The following is a 26,558-nucleotide window of genomic DNA, read 5'->3' as shown; positions in this document are numbered from 1 at the left end:
GTGATGATATGCTGAGGAGGCAGTATCCAGATGGGGGAGGTATGGGAAGATATAATAATAAAAAAGGCTGGAAGAGCTACTGTGAATTAAACTATTGATCCGTCCCAAACCCAGGAAAAGGTAGAACATGGAGAGCCAGGACCGAACAGGTTTAATAACTTCCAACATGAACCTAACAGTCAACTAAATTGGATATTACTGCTGTATAGGGCAAGAGGCAATTTCTAGTGTAATGGTCCCGATGTTCTTTTTGCAATAGGTTGGGACAATAGGACATTTATATTGGGATTAATGTAGTCAGTATCAATTTGCATAATAACAGTACACTTTGTATTAAACCAGATAAATGTTTTTAATTAGTTACTCTGTGTGTATCCTGAAGGTTTCAGTTGTGTCACCACAAAAGACATTTTAAGAATATGTCTACTAATAACGATAAAATTTGAGCAAGCGTGTGTTAAATAACACATGTTACAGACAAACCAAGGATAGCCAATAAAAATAAAAAGTCATATTAAATTCATATAAATGTAGCTTTGAACTCGGCTCTGGTGTATTGGGTTGGTATGTTATTTAGTTTTTGATGCATTTATTGATGATTATTGATGAATTGAATTTGTTTGTGTACAACAGTTTATTAACACTGTTCTTTCGGTAAGGTCAGTGTTATACTCAAAATAATATGAATTTTACATTATTAAGAGGTAAATTATTTATTTAATGACAAAAAAATAACAGCCGGTGTGGGTGTTGTTTCCTCACGGCTGATGATTAGTCCTTTTGGCAGATGTACTGTGCTCGCTGTGATTAAGAACTTCTTGTTCAGTGGTGTCTCTGGCAAAAAAATAACAAAACAGGAACCAGCAAGTTACACAGAGAGAGAAGACACAACTTTCAAGATCTTCAAACACAGCAAGTTATTTTTGGAGAATATTTCGAGCCTTACTTTTACTGTAACTTTTTTTGTATACCCTAATTATGAATAATTTCCACGGGCTACTTTTATTTCCTAAATTGTATTTGACATCGTTGAAAGACGTTATCTTTGCACATCACTCACAATTTTTAATTATCTTACCTCAAAGTAACAAGTCTCCCATCTTACCTTGACGGAATCGTTGTAGCTAATTTTAAAGCTAACTTTACACTGACTGTTTTGACAGATCATCCATTAAGCCGCACGGAACAATGACTTAGCATTGACAGAATCAAAAGAAATTCTAGGAAATGACATCTTGAAACGAGCTACATTTATCTTTTCCTCCATCCTGAAATAACCTCCATGCTGTTTGATCTTTAACTGATCATTTACTTCTGTTCCCCTCTGACAAGTGACACTGGCATTAGAAAACCTAAATGTCCTTGGAAGTGCTGTCTTTAATGGAAGATTTCTCGAGCACATTTACTGAAGCCTATGGCAGCCCTTCGCTTTTCACAGGACAGTGTATATGAATAATTGAATAAAACTGAATTATTTCAGTGGTATAGGTGGAGATGGATGCTTTGAATGGACAGAAGATGCACCGACAGGTTGTACATCTCACAGTACTTACTCTTTGCATTTTAATGCAACATTCACTACTGTGATGGTTGTCGGCACCTTTTCATCACAGGTATCACTGGACAGCTCTTTCCCTTGAGGGACCACACTATTTCAAAATATTAAAAATATATGGAATTTTACAATGCATCCTCCCCTTGCAAGTGCATAGTTAATGCAAAAATGTAAACCCACTATAGAGTCAATGTTTGGTTTGTCCATTCTGGGCTACTATAGATACATGGCGGTGCAAAATTTCAGACTGTGGAGTAGGACCTGCTCCAGGTTAAGGGCTCATGCTAAGCTCATAGAAAAACGTTATTGAGGTGAGATGATCTATCTATTACGTTAAATCCTGCACAATGGACCTTTGAAGTAAGTAATGAAATGAAGAAGCCTCTTTATGATATCTAGAAATGAAAAACTTCACCTGTAGAGTTTTGCCTTTACTTGCTGTTCAGTCAGGGAGAAGCAACCAAGATTTGGAGGAAACTACTAAGAGCATACCTGGCCCATCTCCAGCCTGCAGAGGCAGATGAGATAATCTACCGAGTCTCAGTGAAGCAGATGACGAGAAGCTACATGCCAAGCTATCCAGCACAAGGTCTGTGAAGAGGAGGAGGCCCTCCGCTGGAAGATGGAGAAGCTGAAAATACTACAAAACACGGACTTGAGCGCCCATGAGCAAGTAAATAAATATTCATTGGCTGAAAGATAGAGGATTGAGCAGCTGCTCCTTGAAGTTGCTCAAGGCAGAAAAATATATTTTTCCAATAGTAGAAGCTCTTTACCGGAGATGGAGAAAGTCAACAAAGGTTCAAAACACAGGGTCTTGAGAAGCCTTGAGGCCTTGCCCTTCAACCGGCAAGACCTCCAACCTAAACCACTGGTTGTTTATTCCAACCCCTTGATACGGCTCATAGGAAGTTGTGGAATTGCTTTAAAAGGGAAATAAACAGAAGTCTCCTCCATCAAAGCCCTGTGTTTTGTGGACCCATCCACCCGATATCCATAGCAGAGTGATGGTCAAATGAAAACATAGCAGTAGGGATGTAGCACAAGGTCAGTGGAGCAAAATTGGGAATAAATTGTCAGATATTCGTATTGAACAGCCTCAGTTTGTTTTCTTAGTCGGACACAACACTACTTCAAACTTCAGGCTTCTGAACACAATCATTTCTGTATAATATCTATTTCCTTTGATATCTCATAAATAGTGTGCTGCTTGTATGTGCCGTTTATTCTATGGGCATTTATAGATAGAATCAACATTATACACGTGGCTTTTAAAACAGCTGGATCAAGTTGAAACAAAATAAGACAGATGTGTTCAAGGTCAAGGGGGCCGCAGCCTCTCCCAGCATGCACCTGGGCAGGACAGTCTGACAGTCTCGCAGGGCTAACGCAGAATGACAAACACATTCACACCCACTGGCAATCCTGACTTCCTCACCTTACTTGCATGTCTTTGGACTGTGAGAGGAATCTAGAGCACCTGAATAAAACCCTTCGAGCACTTGGAAGTCATCCCTTCAAAAGACAAAGTTCAAGTTAATTAAAACACGTCATTCATTAAAATTGATTTAAATGTAACCCGTGTAGTCGAATACTATAATAATGTCATAGAATTAAAATGTTTCTATTAATTTGAAATCCATTTACCGTCACCGTAGAGTCGAGCGGACACTATACGGATGAAGCCGTACCTAAATAGTATTAAGAATTTAATAGAAGTGAATTTAACTTCCAAGCAATCAACTATCTCTCTGTCGATGATGCTGTTGTTTCATCAAACTTTGGCTGAGCAGAAAGACCGATTATAATTGTGTAGCATGAGATATCACAACAAACAAGATAAATTAAGATGTACATTAACAAAAAATGCAAACAGCATCATCTTTAACTAATTTTGCCATCGTTGCTGTTTGAATCCAAAATGCCCCTTCTTATTGCGCCTGAGTTTGTGCGGTGATCATTCTCTTATCGTGACTTAGCTAGTTTTGTCCATTTTGCATCAGTAAAAATAGCTTAAAAGCCTGTTGTGGTTATACACTAAGAAATTCTAAAAAGGAAATTATGAAATGATATATTGCTTAATTTCTTTCATTGTTGTGAAATCTTTGAAGCATGTCAGCTTATTGCTGCATTTAAATTGTTCACATCCAGTGAGAGCTCACTAGATAATAACCCCATGAACGAGAGTGGAAGCAGCACAAGGTCTGAGTGCTCTTTTGCATTTCCCTTTGTTTTTGTGTTGATTGAAACGCTGACTAGTTTTCAAACTGAGATAATTAGACAAATGATAGATAAAGGAATAAAGAAGTATAAAAATCCACCAACTAGATTTCAGCTGCAAGTTAGAGACTAAATGAAATCTGAAACTGGACTAAATATTTAGACAAGCCAATATCAGCCTTAATGAGTGTGTTTCAAAGGCTGTGTGTATAATAAACTGACTGCCTTTCTGCAGGTGTGATACTTTAAAGCAACTGTCGGGCTTCAGAAACTGCAACAAACACATTGCCGGAGGCTGCACGCACTTTTGATTGCATGTATGTCAAAGTCAACACGTGAGGACGACCGTCTGAAGTGTCAAACCCGGAGCAGCACTTTCCCCCACACACTGAGTCACAGTAACAAGCCAGAGGAGATATGACGTATATGTGAACAATGCAAGAATTCACCAGCCCTCAAACCTTTTCTTCTCTCTTCAGAACTGCTGTCCAATTAATCTACTTTACAAAATACCTCAGCCTGTGTGACAGGGCCGCCTACTGATGACTGGTTGTGCTCAACCTTTTTTAGATCCTGCCTGCACCTACACAGTGACAGAGGGTGTGGCATGTCGCAGAAGTGGGAACACATACGAGATGTGTGGGCGGAATGAGACGCTGCCATCATCCTGGTAGAAATGACTTGAGTCTAAGACAAATATCTGAACATCAGGTTTACAATGCTGACTGTTACTGATTAGAAACACAACTTGTATTAGTGCTGTATGACTTGCTGATCCTTACACACAAACCACGGGATACTACCACTCTTACAGTTTATGATAGGAGTCCAACGATTCTTAAACAAAGCCCGAAACCATGATACAACCCTAAAATTATATTATTATGATTCTATCTAAAGTCAAGGCAAGCTGTGTACTTTATATCATACATTAAACCAGTTCTATTGTCCCCCAACTGCATGTGTCACATGACGACTTTGGTCCAATCATGATGAAGTAATCACTTTTGCGATAAAAGTAAGACAAGTTTAATTTGCCACAGATGGATGATAACTCTGAGATTGCGGAGAGCCCCCAAACAATAGACTGCATAGAAAGATGGATGACATGACAGCTCCCCAAAAGTGAAACCAAATCATCTTGAGCGCCCCCTGGTAGCTGGCTGCAGTATAGCTCATAATCCCTGCCTCCTCCATGTTAATGAATGGGACATGGACCAAACTGAAAAAAATCGATGTGCATATTAGATAAATTTAACCCAAAGTTGACTAGTCCTTTTAGGTCGTTCTATTCACACTGGTGTATGTCCTGTGTTTATTTTTGTCCAGTTAGTTTGGTATTAATTACAAATTAGATGCTATGAAAACTGGGTAAAACATGATGATTGACAGCTAAGACTGATCAACTTGACTGATTGGTCAAGAGCTTGTATCAGTGGGATCCTGATGACACAGCTCTGCACTCCACAATCACTACTGCGCGAACTCTGGTTCCAAATGACGTCAAAGGTGAAAGATGGCGGCACCGTACCATGGATATGTTGACGTCATTGTTGTACAGTGTGAAGAAGTAGATATTTGTAGGAACATTTTGATTTTGTGGGTCCAAAATAGTTTAATATGGGTTAAAATGCTCAGTCACTTTATAGCTGAAAGAATAGAAGATGGATACCACTTTCACGAGTGTATGCTAAATATTAAGCTAAATCTAGCAGGTGATTAGCATATAGCTTAGCATAATGAAATGGGGGGAAACAGGTAAGAAAGCCAATAAACAGCCCCAGCATTCAACTGCGTCATAACCCCACGACTTCTCTTTGTGCACAGATTGAACACAGAACATGTGACAGTGAAATGGTCCAATTTTCATTTCACTTATACACCCAAACAAAACGCAAAAAAATCAGCAGATGAATCAATAATGAAAGAAACTGTTTGTTGCAGCCCTAAAAGACTAAATACTACTGCTCGGCCACAAGGACAAAAAGATTTGCTGTGCAAGCAGATCTCTGGCTCCTGAGATCCAGCACACAACGACCAGCGCTGCTTTATATAAAAATATTGCCAGGGAGCAAATTTCAACCATCAGCCAAAATAATTCATGCTTACATCTCAAGTAGGACAGACAACGACACGTTTCATTGGTCTCACTGAAATGTCTGTTTGGGGACTACAACAAATGTAAATTCTGCTGCTTGACTCCTGACCAAAACAATAAAAACAAGGGAGCGTGTAAGTGTGGTTTTAGCTCAAAGTTGACATGGTTCCAAGTATCTTTTCGGATTGATTTTAAAGTCCCATTGCTTGTACATAGAGCACTTAATGGATGAGCTTGCATGGCAGACTCCCTGTTGTTTTAAGTGCCTTCACGTTCACTCACATCCTCCAGTGTGGGTTGCTGTGAGTTCAAAACCAAAGACATGGGACGTTTTCATTTTTGATGTTCTCAAACTGTGGACCGCCAATCCCCTGGATACAAGGAGGACGAGCTCAGTTAGGTTTTTTTATGCAACGGCCTTCAAAAAAGATATTTCTGTTGGATTTCACCCCGTCATTTAACATGGGAAGTTATTCTCTCTCTGTGCATATACAGTATTCAGTATTTTATTATATTATTATTATTATTATTCCACCTATCTGCTGTATGATCCCGTACATATAACATCTGCTTAACTTTTACATCTGAGCTCTCAGTGCGTCACTGAGCTGCAGCCTATACCAAACCTTTATAGTGTCATTCATATTTGGAGCAAAGCGTAAAGCTCCGGCAAGAAGATCTGTGGCTTTTATTGATCTAATTTATTAACTGATGTATGCCTATAGCCAACGGCCAAAGCACAATGTGCCTTTCAGTGAGTGCATATGAGCAAGTGACGTGAGAGGAAGAGAGAGTGACGGAGGAACAAGGAGACAGAACTCCCTTTAAACTCTATGCACAGAACATTGCATTTATATTACTTGGACTTCTTTTCTTTAAACTTCAGGCGGCCTGCCACATCAGCAAATTTAGCAAAGATGGTGTGTGTGTGTGTGTGTGTGTGTGGGGGGGGGGGGGGGGGGGGGGCTTGTATTGTGGGGGACTTAAATATCTTGATAGTCTTTATGGGGACAAAAAAAAAAGTCCTCATACGCACTCATTACATCATGATGGGTTTTGGGTAAAATGTGTGTGTGTGTGTGTGTGTGTGTGTGTGTGTGTGTGTGTGTGTGTGTGTGTGTGTGTGTGTGTGTGTGTGTGTGTGTGTGTGTGTGTCCTAGGGACCTACATCTCTGTCTGTTTACAGTCTTTATGGGGACTTGCTTTGTCCCCATAACAAATCATTAAATCCTAAAGGGCTTTGGGTAAAGTGTGTGTGATTCACAGTCAAAACCCTAAGCTTAAATTTCCCTAAAAATAACCGCCCAAAGACATGTGAGCGAACCCTATAACCACACTGCGTCAAACCGGCTTCGTGCGTAAAACCTGGCGCACATCTAAAAAACTTACGCTGCTGTTTTGTCCGGACCAGTGCACCATCGCCTGATTGTGAGCCGTGTCCCCGCTCAGTGCAAAGGTGGAACTTGTGAGCTGGAACTCCTGCTGGTCCGAAAACGAACCCTCGTCCTCGCCCTGGGGTCTGAAGCCGGACCAAGTCTCTGCTGCGCTCCTCCGCGTCCGTCTCCAACCGGCCACATCCTCCTCCACCGTCACATCAACCTGCTCCTCATCCTCTCCGTACACGCGTTGTGCATCAGCGGTGTTATTTTCGGTTGCGTTATCAGGAAAGGGAACAATAAACACTTCCGAGTGGGAAAGTTTTTGTTGCTCGCACGACGCGTCCTTCTGGGTGCAACTTGTTTTATTTCCCCGTGACCGTGCCTCTACTTTGGAACTTTCTCCGCTCGTGGTTAATCCCGCAACGTTGTGCTTTTCATCCCCGGCGGCGGTGGCTCTGGCGCCCAGGGACCGCGCGTAAAATCCAGCGACTTCCTCCGCCGGTGCCTCGCCAAAATGATCCAAATCCAGCGCCGAGAGTTCCCGGGGAAACGCAGCGACGAGCGGCAGCTGACACGAGGGAATGCACCTCACCTCCGCTTTTGTTCCGCCCAGGATGGAAGTTAGGGAGAAGAGCCAGATCCACTCGTAGAAAAGGATGAAAAGGCAGTGACCGAGGCGCGTCTCCATCATACGTTATTTCCCGTTGTTTAAAAACATAGCATTCTCACTCCGGAGCGCGTGTCCGTCATCACCTGGCAAAGTGGAGTCCGTGAATGCGCTGTGGGGAGGAGGAGGAGGAGGTGCAGCAGCGCGCGGACAAGTGCTCCAAAGTACTGATGCGAACGATGCATCAGAGGAGGAGCTGGAGGCTGAATCCTGCAAGAGAGGGGAGAGAGGGGTGCACATCTCAACCTGGAGGGGGGGGGGGGGGAGACACAGCAACTGTTAATTTAAGTTAAGTTATTTTTCCTGTACAGGCACATTCTCCCCTTGTGGTCTTTCTTTTAAATAATCTCTGCAGATCACATCACTATCTGACTATCATCGTCACACTGCAGCTGCCAACTCTCTTCATTGAGCTGAATACAGTTTTTTTTAATCATGGCTCACAGAATCATCTAAAGCTCGACTCATTTTTATCCTTTCAGGGCAATTTCAGTTTTTTAATCCCACTTTATTTTACCTCCAGCTGTTTTTGTTTTAGTCGATTCATTTGTTTTAATTGATTCATTTTCTCTAAATTAAAATATTGTATTCAATCCTAAGGCTTTGACGCTGGTTCTTGCTTTTGCTATCTTGCAACTTTTAATTTTATTTGAGTTTTTCTGAATGTTTTGTGTACTCGGCTGTATTGTTGATGAGGTCTCTCCCTCTACTGAGTTAAAATAAAGGTTGAAGAAATGCACAAATTAAAAATACAGGTAAATATGCGTTGGATTAAAACAGTCTAACAAAGGTTTTCAGATGTTAGCGCCCCTGAGAAGAGAAACCCAGACACATTATTGGGTTTTGCCTCTGCTTGTCTTTGTGAGGAAAGGTTCCTGATGGGGGCTTTAGAGAAGGTACAATGAGCCTTTGCATTTCCCATTACTGCAGGCCTTGGTAATCAATTAACAGGATGTCCTGCGTTCACTGTCAATTATGCCATGCAGGTAATGACTCTGTTGCGGACCCGCCTGCAAAATGGCTTGGGAATTGTTTTACTTTGGCCGCGCCGCGTGCTGTACAATCCATTTAACACAGGTTAATGGATAAAAAGGCATATTGCTCACATTTTTTGCCACTGTTTTTTGTGCCCTTTTGCTCAGGTTAATGCAGTTTTGTCTGGTAAAATAATGAAAGGGATTCAAACCAGAGGTGAGCAAGCAAGTAGTAATTCATCAACATCCTATGTGGTTTCCCGTTGTACTGTATACAGGCACTGAGGGGTATGCAGATGCATGGCAATAATCGAGAAGTCATTACTGCCATGCATTGCAGACACCCTTGAATATGTTGTTATATTTCTCTATACTTTGGGCTTTGTTCCAGTCAGCTAATGGTAAACCATTAGGAGGACTAGAGCCTGTCCAAACCCTGTGATTAGATTCTGTTTCTGGGCAACATTTCGTCAATAGGATGAGGATGCTGTTGACTGGTGACTGATGCTGAAGAGACTGCTTATATTGAGCTGTGTCCTCCCCATCGCTCCAAGCTGCGACGTGATCCTGTTCCACATACGGGTCAACTGCACAGACTCGTCTTTCATTGGCAGCCATTAGTGATGCAGTGAGCAAGAGCTGTCTCAATCTGTTTCAGTTAGCCCCCACCAGACAAGGGGAAACCAGTCTATAATGCAGATTGATGGCTGACTAGGAATTTCAATCATGGAGAACAATGGGTAAAAAGCTCGAGTCCTGACTGTAATGCAGACCTAAAGCTCTGTCCAACTATTACAATGCAGAGGACCTAGAAAGTGGAGCCTGTGTGTGGCACCTATTCAACTTTTTACATGTATTTTTTACTCGCTGCTGTCAGGGATGCATCTGCACTGACACTGTGGAATGATTATAATGGATTTTTGTCTGAACTGTCGGCTTAGTTTAGACATGGATGGTTGTGCACAAGTGGCTCGGGCTGTGTGTAGCTGGTTCGGTAATTTGTCTTTTTATGTCTTTGATAGTAAAATATTTTACCACAGATGGTTGCAACAATTAATTTCATAACCAACACATCTTCTGATTATTTTCTTGCCAAATCAACTAATTGTTTAAATGTTTCCCAGGGACAAAGGTGAAATTGTCAAAATTGTTGCTTTATCAAGAAAAACTGCAGAAATATTGAATTCATGATATAATTAATGAAAGAAAAGGATCATGAAGGATTGGACTGAAAAATGACCTCACCTAGTGGCAGATACATTTCCGTTCAATTGACTGATCAAATAGTTGATTGAAACTCATTGAAACTCAGGACGAAACTCCAGTTGAGAGATTGTAGATTTCTCATCGAAGCCAATGTGTAAAAAGGTTCGGGTCAGGGGGGTTCGAGTAGAAAGACAGCTCTTGGCCAGACTTCCCTCGTCATCAAACTAAATATCCGCCTATTCACTACTACGTTATTTCAACTGACGAATATTCAAACAGCCTCAGCCGTGTTCTCTCTCCGTGCCGTCTTTGCAGTTTATGCTTCTCACTGCTTCGCCCCTCCACCGCCAGGGTCAGGGCCTCATCTTAGGCTCCCATGGGGATTTCCGACCGGCTGCTATTCATGAGTCTCTGTACATCTACTCAATCAATGGGTTCAACATCAAAGTCTTATTTCCTCCACCAAGGAAGTTATTTCCTCATTTTGGTGGAAGGATGGGCTTACGATACCGTCCAGGCAAGAACACATTAAATTTTGGTGCAGATGGAAATAATTTGGCAGTTCCAGGAATTTTGTATGACTTTCTCTGCAGCGTTTCCCTTGGATTAATTCAATCTATGGTGGTGGCGGGGGTGCACGTGTGCGCGTACATGCGTCTCTCTCTCATGCACAATGGATTCGGATCGACACAGACTGAAGGAACAAGTTCTCACGTGAGAGAGAGAACAGTATTGCATGTCGATTGCAGGTACGCGCACAACTGCATCTGAAACTGAGATCTGTGTGTCTGTGGGGATGGTGACAACTTTTTGGACAATAACGTGAGCGAGCATGCGGCAAATAGCTCTGCAATGCAGCTACGGAGCAAAACACCGTGTTAGAAATTTTTTTAACATTATGAAACTGTGGCGGGACAAATGAAAATATGGCGAGCAGCCACAGTTAATTATAATTAATGGAAAACACTGCTTTGACATGGTGAGAGAGGGCATTAGCCTTGGCAGAGGTATGCGCTCTCAGTACCCTTCTAGATTTTGAGCATTTGTGCTAATTTGTGTTTTTCCTGACTGAAATTTTTTTTCAAAAAATATAAATATGCTGAGAGTTTCGAAATCACATGTTAAAATAAAAAATAGGCAAGCTATTGCCAAATGAAATTCAGCAGACTTTGGTAGGAGATAAGTGTTTGTGTGTGTGTGTGTGTGCAGGGGGGGGGGGGGGGGGGGGGGGGGTCTTTCTGACATGTTCACAGACTTTAAATTTCATTTTGATCTGTGCCAGATTTCAGCACGGATATCTTACAGCACATTTGTGTGCACAACATGGCCGCTGAGTGGAATTATTGTCTTTCGACAGACAAGATTGCTGCTTTCCCGCCTGTCACACAGACTGAATACAAACTGTGCCATGCTCCCTGAGCTCATACTCCTATGATGGGACCTTGTGAGCAGCAGTGTGACAAGCACACAAAGGAGCGAGACAACAGAGATCCATGTTGCTGGATTATTCGGTGCTTTTAATTAAATTGAACTCAGTGGTAGAAGAAAGGAGGCCAGTGTAGCTCTTACACCAGCCCCTATTTTTTTTAAACCTTCTTTCCACATCGATGTCTGGTTCACTTTCACAACCACCCTGATTGCTGCGGTCCTCATAACATTTTAAAAAGGACCAAAAGACACTGCAGACATTAGTCATGCATAGCACATTGTGTAACACTTCAGCTCCTCCTAAAAAGCTAACATCTGCCTTCAGTGCCGCTTGGCGTCAAGTATAAGCAGCAATATGTGTGTATGACAAAAGCTGAAGAAATGGAATCTTCTTTTATTCCAGCGTGCAAAAAATAACTCGTACCTACCCCTCCTCTTAAAAAAGAAATGAAACAGAAAATGTGAAACTAATGTGAAGGTTTTTGCAATTTGGCCTCTTGCAGACGTGTTACATAAATATTCGTGCTGAGGAAGCAGTAGCTCAATTTAATGATGGACACCTGAGACATCCACTTCAATTAGTGCTGAACACACCTCTGGGGCACCTGGAGGGGAAATCTCCTTCCCAAATGATGATTTCAATTACGTTATCCAGAGATATGGTGAAATGTGATACAGGTTAAATTCACTGACCCCAGTGAAATGTTGTATAGTGTGTCCATGTGATGTCACAAATCCTTTAGCTACCTTGCACATATGTAATACAGTCTGATGTGTCGTCAGTGAAATAACAATATGCTACTCTGACATTTGAATCAAATATACATATTAATATGTATAGAAATATACCCCATGAAAACTTTCTACTTCATTTATTTAGTTATACAGTATCTTTAATTCATGCTATCATATAAGGTTTGATTGAAAAACATAATTAATTCAGCATAGAAAAGTGATAAGTGAGGTGAGTTTCCCCATTGAAGGACTTGTTCGCCCTTATGTAAATCTCCATTCTTCCTAATGCTTTACTTAACCTTCAGTGCCGCTCAGAACATCAACAGCAGCTTAATATGAGCAAAAAGTTATAATAATCCACATTTATTCACACAATGTGAGGAAATGTGAAGAGGTTAATGTTTTGAGCAACAGGGCAAAAGTTTTCCCTCATTTCCCTCCTGCCGAGGCGGCAAATGCCCTGATTTTAAATTGTTGCATTGCATAAACTAAACTGGAAATTTGTGTCATAGGTCTGAGCACATAATTTAAGGTAATTAAACTATGGCACGGGCACCATGCAGGTTAGAGTTTGTTTTTCTATTCATGCTTAAAATTGTAATCTTGTTTTTTCGGAGCTGTTTTTATAAACCGGTTTGTGTTGTTTGATTGGAAATTATTTTCAGATGTTTTTTATGTGGAGCTTTATATTTCACTTAGAAACAACTAATGAGACTACATCAGCTTAGAATAAGCATTTAACTGAGAATCATATTTCTTGTGATATAGTTATACTTCCTGATCTTGTTTACCGTTGCACTGCTTTTAACTACTCGTGTGTATTTATACCACAATAAAAGTTTATACAAAGACAACTTTATATGGTTTGAATATAGAGCAAATGCAGGCCCACACATAGTACTTAGGAACAAATACAGCAGATTGTTTCATGAGGTGGTCTCTATCTATCTATCTATCTATCTATCTATCTATCTATCTATCTATCTATCTATCTATCTATCTATCTATCTATCTATCAATCCATAGCACCCACTACAGCAGCTGAGAAGTTGATTCTTGCCGTTCTTGTGGACAAATACTCCGAGGCAGATGACATGGGTTTAAATACGCGATAAATACTTTGTTGATGCGTTTGATGTTGATCTGCTTTTGCCGTCTGGAGTAGCAGCATCTACAAGTGCCAACACCGAGCAGCAGCTGCTGCATTTGTAGAGAACTTCACTCCATTGTGTGCACTGCATGGTCTGTATACACATCACTGCTGATTGGGCGACACCTCTGACACACCCACCAATCGGGAGAAAACGCACCTTGAAACCCGTTGCACATCGTTTTGAGCAAACATGTCAAACCGTAGTGACGTGTTGGGAGATTGAACGTCCCCTTGAGCAAGCCATGTATCTGTTTCTCCTGTTTCCAATCTTTTTGCTAAACTAACCACCTGCTGACAGTAGCAGACACAAGAGTGGTATCTATCATCCTGTGTAACTCTAGCAAGATCAGCTTCTCCCCCCCAAAATGACAAATCCTTCCTCTAAACTGGGTTTACACACCCTTTGGTGGCAGCTTAGCTTTGGCAGCCACATGCTCCTCTCATGTTTCTCCTTGCCGAGCAGTTGTCGTCTAGTCCCTTGTTTCTCTGACTTAATTAGTCATGGAGAGACACATATGAGAAAAAAGGAGAAGGTCATTTTTGTTGTTTAGCATACAGATAGAAACTTTAGGACACAGATCACTAGCTTCATGTGCTGGCCAGGAACCACTAATGAGGTCAGCACAGCCTCTCCTTACTGGTCTAAAGGCCACGGCAAACTTAAAAACAATGAACTTTGCACAATAACAAGGGAGCCGGGAGGGGGTGGGAACTCCCACACAGTGCATCAGTAATTCACAAAGTGAAGTATTTCATCCTGCAGAAGACCCCTCTTATTTTCAGGAATGTCATTTTTGAGTTCTATGAAGGAGCTGGAGAGAGAGACATCCTTCCAGACATCAATTATTAACCAAAGCTTATATCACAACCTCACAGATCAAAACAGCAAGCTTGTGAGATACTAGAGGGCATCTCATATATTTAGCGCTGCCAGAAAAACACAAACCTAAGACAGAAAGGTTAGGTGTTTGAAATCTGACGCGAGCTCACGAGTCTTTGTAATTTCCCTGACAGGTACATGATATGGCAGAGGAACACTGTAGGGTATGCGAGTCTATCTTTGTACTTCTCCATCAGACGCAGAGGATTTTGCACCACCACAGAATAGGGTTCCTGTGAAAATGAATATTTTATGATATTGCTACCAGGCTATAATTGGTAGCATATGAGTAGATTTGCATTCCAAACTGCTTCTTGTGCAAAAAAAAATCATCATTACCAACCTTAGATGAGTCATAATGCACAAAGCAGTCCAAAAACATGTGGCATGGTGTTTCCTATTGTGTCCCCTTTGGTTAAAAACCACAAGACAGGTACAAATATTTACCCTGGGTTAAAAGCCCACAGTTCCCTGAGTCATTACAGCCACTTTAAGCACTGTGATAATTTCAGAGTTGTAGCTGTGACTCATTCTGCTGCATGGTACCAGTGATGGTAAAAAAAAGACCCCGCCCGTCCCCCATGTGGGTGTTTCTAATAACGATGTTGTTGCCATAGCACTGTTTGTACATTTCCCGCTGATGTAAAACAAATAATTATCTATTTTTAGATTTTTCTTGTCGATGCCCTGAACTGAGTGAACTTTTATCTAATGTTTTTTGCCAGCTTCGCATTGGTAGTTTTGGGCATCTCTTAGTTAAGGTAGTGGTCTTGTCCTGAACTGAACTGTTGCAAAAACAAAGACATTAGGGCTGAAATGAATAATGTAGTCATTTCTCAGTGAAAAGTCTGGACACTTGCCTCCAGGGGGGCTGCGTCACTCTCCAAACCTCTGTAACCTATATTTGTTTGAACGGGGTTTTAACAGCCCATCGGGGAGCACAGCTTTCCAATACAACAAGCCTTGCAACGTTAAAACAGATGATTCATCTCTGTTCTTGTGCTGCGATGCGTAAATGTGATACGGAATCCACACAACGAACCTCTGAAGTTGTATGTTTATTTGTTAAAGGCACAGATAAAGACAAAAGAACCCAAACAATATGGATTTTTGGAAGCCGATGCCAATACCAATATTGGGGAGTAAAAAATGTCAGAATCTTTTTTAATAAAATTGTCTGACTCCTAAGATGTCGATATCAAATTTGTGTAATATAAAATTTAATATAACATAAAATATTGTATTGATCATTATAACATCTAAAAAATAATAATAATAACAAACTAGTATTTGTTATTGACAAACTATGACAAACAAATTGCCAAAGCGTTTTTCTGCATTGTTCATTCTGTAAAATGAAAGTTTTCCCACCTGCACATTTCGGCAAACATAAAGCTTGATACCGATATGTCCATGAAAAGCTCTTACAGGCTATTTTTTATTGGCCAAGTGAGAAATGGGTCAGGCTCTAATAGAAAGTGTTTTATAACACAATCCTATTTGTGTCTTTAGAAAGTTTCCTCTGCATTCCACAGCTTGTTCCAAAGGACCTGTGACTCCGCTGCGTGACACCAACACACTGGAACCACCTCAGGTGCTCGATGCTGATTTGCATTTTGTATCAAGTTCCTTGGTCCGGTGCCAGCACGAGCATAAAAAGCTCTGCTCCCCAGATATGGAGGCCTTGATTGAAACTGTAGGCAGTGAGGAGGCTCTCGCTGCGTGCTCTCTATATGAGAGCTCATTAGTTGGAGAGACCTGTGTGCTTTGTTGCAAGTCTGCAGAGTCAGCGAGGGAGCCACTCATCATTCCACAAAATCCAGACTCCTGCACATCTGGTGTGGCAGCTTCAGGGTGACCTGCACACAAACACACACACACACACAGATAAAAAAGACATGCACACACACATGCAAATGTAGGCATAGAGGCAAACATAAACATTCACAAGAGCACAAAGACTACGCTGCTCCCCGAATGCACATAATCTCCTGGCTGATCAGGCATGCATTGTGAGGACAGAGCTCCGAGGCTGAATAATACTGATGTAAAATATTGTACGTATCCTCTACAGCCTCCCACCCCCACACCTCCCACAGCCACTGTCCTGTCCCGTCTCGCCTGTGATTTACTGGCTATTTTACACCCAGCTGAGGTGGCCACCTCCAGTGCTGACCCTGCACTGCAGCTCAGAGACGCAGGTACAGCATTTGGCAGCACTATCCCCAACAATCCCCGAGCTCAGATTGCAACAGGGCTGTCAATCTCCATTATGAAGCTTTTTATTCAGCAGCTTGAAGGTCTAAAATGCGTCAGTCCCTTCACTGCTATTCCCAATTCTCAATGATACAGCGGGATGGTCTGCACTGCAGCATGCTTTACTAAAATCTTGCTGCAACTGTGTGTGCTCATTTTCACAATGCTTTGGCATCGGGAATCTGCAGGAGGTAGTCAGAAGGATACAGGTGACGATCACGAACGGCATTTGAACAAAGAGACAATGAAATAAATCTATTCCACAGCAAGGGAGGAGGCTTGCCTCTATTTAGAACATGTCAGCGTTTGCTCCATCGACAGGCTTTTATCTGGCTACGTCATTACAAAGACGACGTGTGGAAAAAGTTGACTGAGAAAACTGTGAACAATAGTGTGGAAGGCCACATATCGACTCACAGTATCAGTATAAAAGAAATATACTTTCTGGACCCGCAGCTGCCATAGCCAGAGACAAAATCAATGGAGTTCATTGGAGCAGCTTTCACATAATGGCACCCACAGAGAGCTGCCATTTAAGATTAAAGCCACCATTAGAAATCAATACGTTTGAGTCTTTTCACTTCCGATGCCACAGGCAAGATGTGACAGTGGCTGCCTCGTAGCGTAGCCCAGGAGGTATGATGAGGTCACCTGGTGTGAATGGAGGAAATCGTTTTCTTCTTTCAAACACTGAGAAAATACTAATGATATTCTTGCCACTATGATACCAAGTGGGGGTTCTGGGTGTAGCTTCCTGTTATGTAGCATACGGCTAAAGCCATTATCAGACATGAACTCCGGGAAATGGGGTTGGGATTTTCTTTAGGTGAGACGCGTTCACAACAACAGGAACATTTTGCCGAGAGGTGGTGTCTGGGTAGAGCATGCAGGAGACGCAACATGACGTGTAAACTCTGCTGTGTAAATCATTTGTTTTTGTTTACATCACATCGGTGTTGTCCCTGATCACCAAAAGCTCTCTAATCTTGTTGTCTTTTCAAGTTGACGTCTGGGTCTCTACGTGTACGGCACTTCTTTTTCATCTTGAGATTTTTGTTTTGCGACCGTCGCCTGTGAGAAACTTCATCAACATCCTCAGCACATTTTCCTGCTGTATTCTCACATGGGCTCTGTTCATGTCTGAAAGCAGCTTTCCCCTTTCCCTCTCTTTACTGAGAGAACTTGAGGAGAATAAAGAACCTGGGAACACAATCTATCACGCTTTAAGGATAATGTGATCATACAACTTAACTTAACGTAATGTAGCTTATACTCAGCTCTACTTTATTGGTTCTGCTCCTACCGACAGTGAAACGATGAACAATTTGAAAAGCTCTGAGGCTTGTCAGAAGATGATAAAAATTGGTTGTGTTTTATTAACCTTGTCTCCTGGAAGCAGACAGAGAGCCTCAAATACCCTCATCATTACTTAGCTAAACCTGAGCTAACTTGGTTTGCTACTTCTATACAATGCTATTTCCTCATGTTGCCTCACACTCCTCAATCAGACGGTCTAATTATCCTGTTTGAAGCAAAAGTTTGACATGTTGGGAATAATTCACTTTCCTGCAGAGGGTAAGATGAAACTGTTATCATGTCTGCATGCTGCTGAAAGATGAGGCGATCACCTGCGGTTGACCTCGCTTAGCAGACTGGACAGGACGGATTCCCGTCTCTCCAGTCGTTTCTTCATTATATTTTCAAAAAAATCTGAAGGAAGAGGAAAGGCGCCTGTATTATACGACCAACTCTCTCAGATCTTGGCTCAAAGAAAGAATTAACCTCGATATCAGCCACATTTCGCACAGTTCCTTGGCGCTAGACATAAGTTGGATGGAGTTTTTGTTGTGAAATGAAAAAACTTCAACTGATTAACATACTTTTGTGAACACACTTCACGTAAGTGGGGTTTGTGAGATCTGTGAAATCACTCGATTCCATTATTCATCCACACATTTCTCATTGCCTCCTTCCTGTCAGGCAATAATAAATGTAGCCGCCGCGCTTCCAGGAAACAATAGCACCAATCCCACATTTCTTTTTCCTGGTCTCCCCATTGCAGAAAATGTCTTCCTGCTTTTGGCTAAGCTGCGCAGGTCTCCCACCAGCTTACAAGAGGCAAGGTGTGATTTGTGACCGGGCTCCATTATCTGGCAGCAGATAGAAATTTCAGGAAGGGCGTTTAAGCAGCTTGAACAGATGTGCTGTAAGGATTAGGCCGCCTTTGATCCAAACATATCCAATCAATCTTCACAATACTTCGCTTCATGTAGTTTTCGAGATTATTATCAAGCATAATAGCATCTTTGTTAGACACAGACGGCAACTTCTGATAGGCTTTAACAACTGTAAATTGTATTCCATGGCTGTCACAACACCTCTTCAGAAAACCGCTAATTGGGAAGACTCAGCCTGTTCACAGTAGCCAAGGAGAGAAAAAAAGACATAGAAAAGAATAAAAGTGCGAGACTTCGATGTCCCAAGCTCAACTGTCACAGCACAAGTATCACTGCTCCGCTGAGAGTTGCCTCTGTGAAAGGCGCACACACAAAGGCTTGCAACTCCGAGTTTTATCGGAGGTGTGAGAGAAGAAGAGCGTTGCCATCAGGAGCGTATTCACATACCTTAGGCAGGTTCAAATTAATGTGTGAGGAGTTAACTGTGACGTCAATAGACTCTCTATTTATGGAAGCATCAGTATTCGGTGTTGGAGTGATGACACAGATACTTAATTTAACTGCATGATCTGATCATCCTCCAACTTCACTCCTGATATACTTTGTTGTGAAAAGACTGAAATAAGAAACACGCCAAAAATGAGGTACGAGCATCTCACATGGGACGCCAACAGAGTTCAGCGGTTGCTCAGAACATTTTTGATGTGACGGCATTGGAAATATTGTTGGCATCAAAGCTGCAAATTATGGGGGAAACTCTTCCTGATAATTTATTTCAGCTTTATTGTTTCCACAAATTTGGTCCATGCATTTGTCAACGCTGAATCTATACAGAGGCACGTGTGACATCTCTAAAAGCAACATCAGAGATGTGTCTATTCGGTTCCTAAATCAAAGACCAGAATCTCATCTGAAATACGGACAGGAATCTTCAAGGACCAGCTCGCTGCAGGGTTTTGTAAAAGAAGGTTGCGCTACATGACTTTGAAGTAGCCATTCGACATTGCATTGAAAATACTATTCAACTCCATAAATGTACTCAATGGCTGCTTCAGACATGCACTGAAGTATAGACACTTCATTGAATTTTTCCATGCGATAAAGCGAATGTCTGATGTCAGTTGCTATGGACATTTTCTGGATCGTTTCCTGCCACCCGCCGGGTAATATGTCTGAAATATGTACAAATGAGACCCGGTGAGATTACTGCAGGAAAAAACGTGGGGAAAAAACGTTTCTAAGAGACAGACACAAAACTGGAAGACTACTAATATTCCCATATAAAAGAGAGTTCCTATACATGTCGATTGATGCCTCTGAAGATGTCAACTTGGAGAGACAATGAGGCTTGAGAGCTCTCAGTAATAAGAGCTGATGCCAGGGTTGATGTGCTGTGAACAAAAACGTGTGATTCGTGCATTTATACGTCATGTCCTGCCCTCCTGCTGCTCGACACAGACGCCATCCCTCACCTGAATGTTGAGTGAAATGTTCCTGCTCCTGTTGTGAAACCATCTGGCCAAAGATGAAAGGCAAATTTCAAGTCTGAAAACAGAGAGGGTTTCCATGAAATAAGTTTGCTTAGGTCTAAAAGAAACAAGAATCATCTCTCGTAAAAGCCGGTCAGATAAGGTTACGGGAGACTTGCCGACCTTTCTCTTCATGAAAAAAGGGACCTCTGAATGCACGGAGAAAGATTCCCATTTTCGTATATATGTGGAGTGTGTGTTTTCCAACTTTTAATGTGAAATGAAATGATTAAAGACAACATTTGTCTGAAAGGAGCTGAAACTTTTATGAGCACCATCCAGTTTTTTGAAGCCTGACGTACCAAGCCGAGCCTTCTCCGTGGCACACTTTTCAGAATTTATAAATAAATGATGACGTTCACATGTGTGTGCTTAAGCAACACAAAAGAAACACTGTCTCGCTTGTTCTACAATGATTTCAAATGAATCCTTTGTGAAGACAAAAACACACACAAACAAAGTTGTCAAAGTCACTTTGAACGTGCTTGGATCTGTGAGTCGCCTATGCTGCCCTGATTTAAAGAAGTTAAAGAAAGTTTCCTAATGTTCTGGTCTCGTTATTTTTCTAAATTAGAGCCGTAATGATGGTTTAATTGCGTCTTGATGCAGTCGAAATTGATTCATTTGTTTGTTAGATTCCAGGCCCTTGGTGTTTTTGACAAAGTCTTTTAAAAATGGGTAAGCCATTAATTTTGCTCATAAAGATATTAGTCACAGCAGCTGTCACACACTGTAAGTAATGACGGACAATAACAAGGCTAATATGAATCAGAATCAGAGCTGTTAAAACTCCAAATTACAAAGTCAAGGAGAATTTCCATTAGTGTGTGAGCTCTGCAGGGGTAATAAGAAGACTGCATCATCTTTATGATGATCTATATTACATGGAAAACAGGATTTCTCCTTCATTGCTCCTTCGTGAAAAAAAGGTTCATTATACAAACAAAAAATGTCAAAACAATTCCTCATTCATATTCTTAGCTATTCTTAGCGAAATTATGACGACAGCAAATATGTTTTGAATGAAATGCAATGTCATTTTAATGAGGTTTTTAGCCGTGTTGGCGAAATGGCTCCAGAATGAGGCAACAGTATCATTCAGTTTGCACGGCAGTCTGACAATCCACCACTTCCAGATTGATTTATCTCTGGACTATTTATTCTTGAATTAGTTGCCATGAATTTTGTTCTGAAATTCATAGTAGGAGGAATTATGGTAATTAGTCCCTTAATTTGACATCTAGCACCATGATAGGAGCATAACTGGAATTTGTCTTTGCAAGCATGTTAGCATGCTGACACGACCGAACACGACAGCCTCACAGTGTAGCATGTTAATGCATATTGCTGAAACACAGTCTGCCGACCTCACCACAACCTTTCTGACGTCAGCTCTATCTGACAATTTCTGATACTTTCTGAAAACCAAAATTACAACCTTCACACCCATTTCATAAAGATGTTTGCCAACTGCAAGGAAGCAAAAAGGAAGTGTTTGAAATGTTATACCCAAGCTCACTTTTTTCACTCTTAAGAAGTTACTTTTCATGTTCACAATCTTAAAATGTCAATCATGACATTTCACAACGTTTTTATAGAATCAAATAAGTAATTAAAACCAAACGTTAGAAAAAGAACTGCATTAAAACCCATTAACAAGGAGGAGGCAGGTATGACCTTTATTGCGACCAGCCACCAGGGGGAAATCAAGATGCTTTGGCTTCACTGCTGTCTATCCTCATATACAGCCAATTCGCACAACAGAGTGCAACGTATTGCGTCATATCTCTCTCTGTTATGACCATTTGGAACAACTACAAAAGGTTTTTGATTTCTGAGGTTGTCGACAACACATGCAACATAAACCCATCCTTTTCAAAGCGCTCCACTTAGTTTGCCCACCACACAGCCTGACCCCCACCACTCCTGTAGTTCTTCCCTCAGTAGAAAGTGTTTCATTATAACATCATCCGGGCAATTATCATGTTTCGCACAAAACATCATTTGTGGCTTTTACGCTGCTGATTTGATGTATCCTGTGGCTTTTTCCAGATGGTTATTACCATGAGGAGCATGAGCACTGATTTGGTTTGTGCCAGGGATTATTGTTAAAATGTGCACGGTTCTTCTTTTGGTCTATTTTATGGGATTTTCTCCACCTTCAACCCACAGAGGCTCTGCTGTGTTTGGGCACCACTGTGGAATATGGAGTATTTTTTGATCCCCAGAGGAGCATGGAGGAGATCCACCTCATTAAAAACAAATGTATCAGAAGGAAAGAAATCAATGGTTACAACAATGGAATATATTTAGTGTAGACCCTGCAGTGACATCAGGGACATTTCAGGCAGCAGCAATATGATGAACTCATTAAAATGATTGAAGTTGGTCTTCAAAGAGCTACAGTTCAAATCCGTGGACAGCAGGCTACCATGAATCAGAGCCAAGATACCGAAGTCATGACCTTAATTCTTTCATTTAGCCGTGTTCTCTCTTTGATAATGACAATGATAATGAAGATCACCAGGTAGAGCTCTGAACCCTGGGCTATATTTCACAAACCAAAAGGGCTTTCATTTCCATCTATTACATTCATTATGGTGAGTAATGATTAAAGATCCCCTTCGGTTTCTGTAGTAACTTTTTTCTTTTACACCTTTCCTTATTCCACGGAGTACAAAACAAAGGCGAGTGCAGTCGCAGACCATATAAATAAAAAAGTGAGGTAAATGTAAGGTTTAATTCATTTCAACAGCACTTCTCCAGAGTCAGTAAAAAAAAAAAACGCACTACTCACAGAGCAGTGTACAACATCGATGAAAGCCCAGTGTGTAAGAGCAGGCTTTCAAATGCCGATCAAAAGCAATTCACACTGCTGAACAATCTGGTATTAAAATAAAACATCAGCACATGTCATGAATCTTCAGATGTTAACTTTATTATCAACATCCTGAAGCCATGAATTAGATGACAGAAATATACCTAATGAGAGAAATATCAATTCATTCTGCACCAACATGCTGAAATGCTCATAATGATGACGGTAGATGTTAATGGTGATGTTTAGGATGTGTAAAGTTTATCATTTTCTCTGTGTTAGTTCAGCATATAGCTAGCTGACATTTTCCAATTGGTACAAACTACAAAGTACGGGTGAGGCTCATGAAAATGTTATTAAATTTGCAGGTATTTGCTCATAAAGATTGGACAAAATTAAATTTTGACCCGATAATGGCACTTGATGAAAAGTTATGATTTAAAAAAATGTTTTACAGGGATCCAAACAACTGAAATGTAACTTTCGAGCAAAAATGTCAGAGGATCACCACAGTACAGAGGAAGATGCTGTCTGGGCTCAAGGGATATCTATAGGTTCAATCAGTAATGAGATATTTCCCACATTAGATGAAATCTTTGTTCTGAGAGTCATTAAAACTGATTCTTCAAGAGTTTCAATATCGTTGGCAAATTTCACATCAATCCAATTATAAAATGTCGAGATATTTCAAACCACAAACAGGTGGTGCTGGAGATACAGTTATAGGATCATCTTCTGGAAACCACTAATGGTAGTAAGAAATATATAGTAATCCATCCAATAGAGATCCACAATATTACCCATAGTGCCATGCAGCAAGGTTAGCAAAATCTCATATTTATTTTAATAAAACAGTAAAGTTTTAAAACTTGTTTTTAAAGAACTGCGAATTTGTGTGGGTATGTGGTTAATAAATGTAGCGCTGCTTTTTCCATGTTCAGCTTTGACTCAGGAGACAGAGAGCAAACTTAACAACATAGCAGAACTACACTTTGGTATTAACAACTGAGTGCTTTACAAAACCAGTAGTGGGGTAATAAAATCAATTCTTTGACACACACAGAGCCAGAGCAATGATCTCAGAATGGGAGAGATTTTCTGCGGCGTCGTGTGAGGACTCTCACCGCAGCTTTTTCATTAAGCTGCTGTCTGATCAACTTTCTACAGGGACCTGTGGCCCATGAGGACACAGAGTGTACTTGTGCATTTTAAGAACTGAGTGATTGTCCACGTCCTTGTAGAAGGAACAACCGTCCATATTTAGAGAGATCGTCTGAATGGTTAAAATACAGATAACAAACGCATCCATGAGCACGCTCACGACCTGCACACAGCTGTGACAGGATTTCATTATATGTTGAAATGCCGAAACATTACGGAATAAAAAAAAATACATTATTTACTGCTGTTGTCTTGAAATACAATATGTAAAATGCTGAGGTATAAAAATACACTGCTTACGTCCCAGAGGCCATGCAGGGTTTTCCAAGGGATGACTGAACATTGTCTGATAATGCTTCCAACAAATGTGTTTTTATTCGCCCTTTGTGTTTGTTAAAAAAGATATCTCAGAATTGGTTTTGCCATTGTCGAAATTTCCATTTCTTTATCCTGTATGATAAAGTCTTTTTTTTTTTTTACATCCAGGACAATTCAGCTGCATCAACAATTGCTTTGTGTATAATGAAAACCTCTAGAATATTGATATCGAATGGCTTCACTTGATTTAACAATCCTGTCAACAAAAGAAGAAAAATCATTAAGCCTATTCTCTCATTTCCCCTCATGTGTGTGTGTGTGTGTGCAACACTGTGCTACCAGAGATTAATTGTATCTTGGAATCCAAACTGTCAGCGGTGGCCAAAGTTAAGTGAAGTTCGAAATCGGGAGAGTGTGTTTGCTGCATTCTGCATTGACAGTCCTATTCTCTATCTTGGAAAGTACGTGACTCCCACTCTGCTTTCATCTTTAAAGCTGCATCGGCAACAGTAGTTCAGAAGTCGGAGTGAATTTGATTTTAGAGACTGTGCAGCACCTCCTCTACACCAGTGGAGCTCAGACTCGAGCTCAAACCAAACCCACTGTAATAGCCTTTCTCAAAAGGGCTCACCTTTTATTTTTAGTTTAGCAGACAATAGTTTGGGTCCTCAAAGAAAAATCATATTTTTTTGGTAATGCTGGTCCATCACTTTGGTCCATAGTAATTTATCTCAACATCTGTTGGACGGACAGTCGTGAAGCCCTGAAATTGCTTCTTAAATCGCTGGCAGGTCAGATAATTTGCCTTTCTCTGTAAAAGATCTCTACATCTACAGACAGGCACAACGTTCATTCAGACATTCAGGGACAAAGACTTGATCCAGTGATTCTTCTTTTTCGACAAGCACCACCACCATTTTTGGTTTTTAGCCAAATTGTCTCAACAACTGTTTGATAGATTGCTGTGAAATCTAATCCACACACACACAAGGCCCCTTCAGGATAAAAGTATTGGCAATGGCTTAACGTTTTCAAAATGTCTTAGTTTTATGCCCAAAAAACTTCACTTCTTTCAGCAGTACTTTGGCAAACATTATACCTCATCTGATATACCTGATCATTGCCATTGAGTGAGCATATTAGCATGTTGTTGTTAGCATTTAGCTCAAAGCATCACTGTCCCTAATACATTTACCCCTTCTACACCTAATTAGCAAGGTATACACAAGTCTTTTAAACGTGGGTAACGCCGCTTAAAAACTCCTTTCCCACTGCCAGTAGAGGAGTTTGGCTTTATGGTTTTACCACGGGTGTGTCCATGTTCGATGTCATGAACGCAACGAAACATGACAAGCTCTCTCACCTCGCTGTGTTGCCGAATTAGCGAGTTCGCCCAGTTGTCTCGTTTCCATAACTGTCAATCGGAGCCGGAGCTGATAGAAAACCTGTGCCTTCTGCTATTTGAAGTAGTTCTTATCACACTGATGTACGTTCAAGCGTGCATAGGTACGTTTAGCTTTAATTACTCATTTGATGCTATAAAAACTGTGTGAGATATCATGATTGACAGCTGAGACTGACACACGACTGGACCTTGATACTGTGGCTCCATCAATCCCTGATTCTCCAGATTGCTTCGACGCAGAGGAAGTGGAGATGCATCATTCGTCTTTAAATACAGTCTATAGCCTATATTGCCTCAGACCTGTTAGCATGTCTGTAAACTCTTATTCTCACTAAAGTGGGTTAGATGTCCTTGCATGAAACCAAGCAAATAAAAAATGTTGCCGTAATTATGTTTCATTGAAGATGTACAGGGCTGATGAGGAGCAAAAAAAGAGACCAGCTCTAACTGAAGGTTGAATAAGCCATTTGTGTCTGTACCCTGCAAACCGGAGCTGAATTATTCTGCCACAGTAACATTATGTCTTTGTGCAAGATGAAAAGCCTCAATAATCACATAAAGGGCCACACAGGGATCAGGTTTGGGTGCGAGTTGGACAT

At 41.0% G+C, this 26,558-nt stretch overlaps 1 protein-coding gene across 1 annotated transcript in view; it reads right to left on the bottom strand.

Moving 5' to 3' along the window:
* LOC117775362 (VPS10 domain-containing receptor SorCS1-like) overlaps positions 1 to 8,109 on the bottom strand; it is a 47,687-nt gene extending 39,578 nt beyond the window's left edge. The window contains exon 1 of the mRNA XM_034608440.1: positions 7,263 to 8,109. Within this exon, the coding sequence (XP_034464331.1) occupies positions 7,263 to 7,943 (681 nt within the window). The 5' untranslated portion in view covers positions 7,944 to 8,109. The remainder of the gene's footprint in view (positions 1 to 7,262) is intronic.
* Positions 8,110 to 26,558: the final 18,449 nt, after the last annotated feature.

Source organism: Hippoglossus hippoglossus, chromosome 15 (assembly GCF_009819705.1).
Source record: "Hippoglossus hippoglossus isolate fHipHip1 chromosome 15, fHipHip1.pri, whole genome shotgun sequence".
NCBI classification, from domain to species: Eukaryota; Metazoa; Chordata; class Actinopteri; order Pleuronectiformes; family Pleuronectidae; genus Hippoglossus; species Hippoglossus hippoglossus.
Note: the sequence above shows the minus strand (reverse complement) of the source record. Positions and strands in the feature narration are given on the sequence as shown.